Genomic DNA, 2,451 nt, shown 5'->3' on the forward strand with positions numbered 1-2,451 from the left:
CCACCACCACCACCACCACCACCACCACCACCACCATACTTGGCACCTGTAGTTTTCACCAATCCACTTTTTATTTTTATTTTTTTGCAGTACCAGGGCTGAACTCAGGACCTTGTGCTTGCCAGGCAAGTGCTTAGTCTACTGAGCTATCTCCCCAGCCCTTATTTTTACTTTTGTACCAGGAACTAAACTGAGGACCTCGTGTTTGCCAGGCAGGTGCTGTGCCGCTGCTGAGCTATAGCCCCAGCACAGTTTTCACCAACCCAAATCACTCTTATAATTTCATCTCCCCAGGCTTCCCCTGTCCCTCAGAAATTCCATTTGCACCTTGTTTTTAGTTACTGTGATTTTCTTTGGTGTGTCTGAGACTAGCTTGAACCCCCACATCTAGGAGAGGGTCACACATCTCCCCTCAGAGGTCTCTCCTCCTCCTCTGGGGTGGTGCTGGGGGGCCTAGGAGTGCTGGTGGGCTGGGCCACTTCCGCCAGTCTCCTTACTGTCTCGCCCAGCTGCCCCAGACCCCGGGCAGCCTCCACCAGCTGGGCCAGTCCTAGCCCCAGGGCCCGGCGCTCCGACTGGTCCTGCTCCAGCACCTGGGTCAGTCTCTGCAGCTGGCCACCAATGTCCTTCACAGCAGCCACCAACTCCACCAGGGCAGGAGGCTCACAAGCCATGACCCTCACAGGGGGTGCTGGGGAGGCGCAGGGGCCAAGGGAACCCAGGGTCTGCCCAGGACTTGGCTCTAGGGGCTGGTGGTCAAGGGGTGGCTGGTCTGAGGGACTGAACATGGGGGAAAGGGGGAGGTCAGAGGTCACGGTGGGGCCTGAATCAGGGGGTGGGGCCAGGGTCTGTGGGGGAGTTAGGGTGGGGTTCTGGCTCCTGGGGGGCCTGAAGTCCTCGGTGGATAGTGGGTCTGTACTTGCGGCTAGAGGAGACCTGGGGGAGCTGGGCTCTGAGGCCTGAATGGGCTGAGAGGGTGCTGGGCTCTGCCTCTGAGACGTGGGGGCTGGAGGGGGTCCCGTAAGGGTCACCTGGGGGTGCGAGCTGGGCGTAACCCTTGCTGCTGGGGTGGAGGGGAGGAATTCTGTCCCTGGGGAGGTTTGAAGAGACTCAGTAGAGATGTTAGGGCTGGAGGAGGGGTCGGGAGGCCCTGTGGGGCGCGAGGTGGTGGTGGTAGGGTGAGGTGCGGCAGTGGGGCGCGGGGTTGTACTGAGGTCCTGCATAATGGTAGGGTGAGGGGTGGTGGTGGGGAGCGGGGTTGTAGTGATAGACTGCGTGGTGGTGGGGTTAGTGGTGGTGGTGGTGGGGAGCGGGGTTGTAGTGAGGTACAGTGTGGTGGTGGGGTTCGGAGCGGTGGTGGGGTTCGGAGCTGTGGTGGTGTATGAGGTCGTAGCGGGGTATGAGCTGATGGAGGGCTCTGGGGGCCCAGAAGTTCCCGCGGTTGTGTCCCAATCTGGTGTTGTGTCAGATCCCGGGGTCCCCTCTGGCGAAGCAGATGGCTCAAATGTTGGTTCCGAGGGCGCAGTGGGCAGCGGCGTCGTTGCGGGGGCAAGGTCGGGCACCGTCGAGGAGGGCAGGTCCGGGGTGGGCGTCAAGGAGCGGGGACGAGCAGAGGCCGCGTCAGAGGTTAGCTGCAGCCCAGGTGAGGCAGAGGGGTCCGGGGGGTGCGTGGGAGGCGCTGCCCTGGCTGCAGTGGGGCGCAGCAGGCGACGCTCCAGCCCTGTCCTGCGCGGGGCACCTGCGGGAGGAGGGGCACAGGTCCACCCCATCAGCCCGCCCCGCCCACTGGCCCGCCCCGAGAGGCTGGCCAATAGGAGGTCGCACAGCTTGCCACGTCGTGGGTCACCAGCCGACTTCACGCCACCCCAAGGTCCCTCCTCCCGCCGCCTCCGAGACTGGGGCGCCACCTGGCGTCCTCTATCGCGCGCGGGGGAAGGTGCAGGCCCGCGCTGGACGTGCGAGCTGGGGGTGAGGGCAGAAGGGATGCGCGAGGGAGGGGACAGAAACCAGCCGGCGGGGATGTGGAGGGGTGCAGGAGGGGGTCCGCCTTGGGGCGGCGCAGAGACACCGGAAGTCGGTCTTAACTATCCAGCAGAAAAGTATAAAAACGAGGTCTATAAAGGAAAGCCGTATTAATACGCTGAGCTGTGAAAGGCTCAAGTCAACAACTTCTGCGGATAACGCACTACTACTGTGGCCTGCTGGACTGGGTTGGATTGCTTTGCTGAATTCAAGCACCTACAGTATTTAGATGCCAATGGAATACCCATCTCGGACAGGACTAAACAAAAAAAGGGGATACAAAGGAAGGACCATTTTGTATTTGTATATACAGAATAGTTAGGATAGATATACAGCTACTTTCGCTTAATTCAATGAGAAGAAAGATGTGTACTGGGCCGGGAGGTGGCTCAGTAGAATAAGTGCTTCCCTGGCAAGCGCAAGGGCCTG

The 2,451-nt window shown here is 60.8% G+C and overlaps 1 protein-coding gene across 3 annotated transcripts in view; it reads right to left on the reverse strand.

Annotated features, from left to right (window-relative positions):
• Positions 1–187: 187 nt before the first annotated feature.
• Ssc5d (scavenger receptor cysteine rich family member with 5 domains) overlaps positions 188–2,451 on the reverse strand; it is a 26,395-nt gene continuing 24,131 nt past the window's right edge. For all 3 annotated transcript variants that reach the window (XM_023707930.1, XM_023707929.1, XM_023707928.1), the window contains one exon: positions 188–1,738. In XM_023707930.1, the coding sequence (XP_023563698.1) occupies positions 399–1,738 (1,340 nt within the window). In that variant the 3' untranslated portion in view covers positions 188–398. The remainder of the gene's footprint in view (positions 1,739–2,451) is intronic.

Source organism: Octodon degus, unplaced genomic scaffold, assembly GCF_000260255.1.
Source record: "Octodon degus isolate 3935 unplaced genomic scaffold, OctDeg1.0 scaffold00320, whole genome shotgun sequence".
NCBI classification, from domain to species: Eukaryota; Metazoa; Chordata; class Mammalia; order Rodentia; family Octodontidae; genus Octodon; species Octodon degus.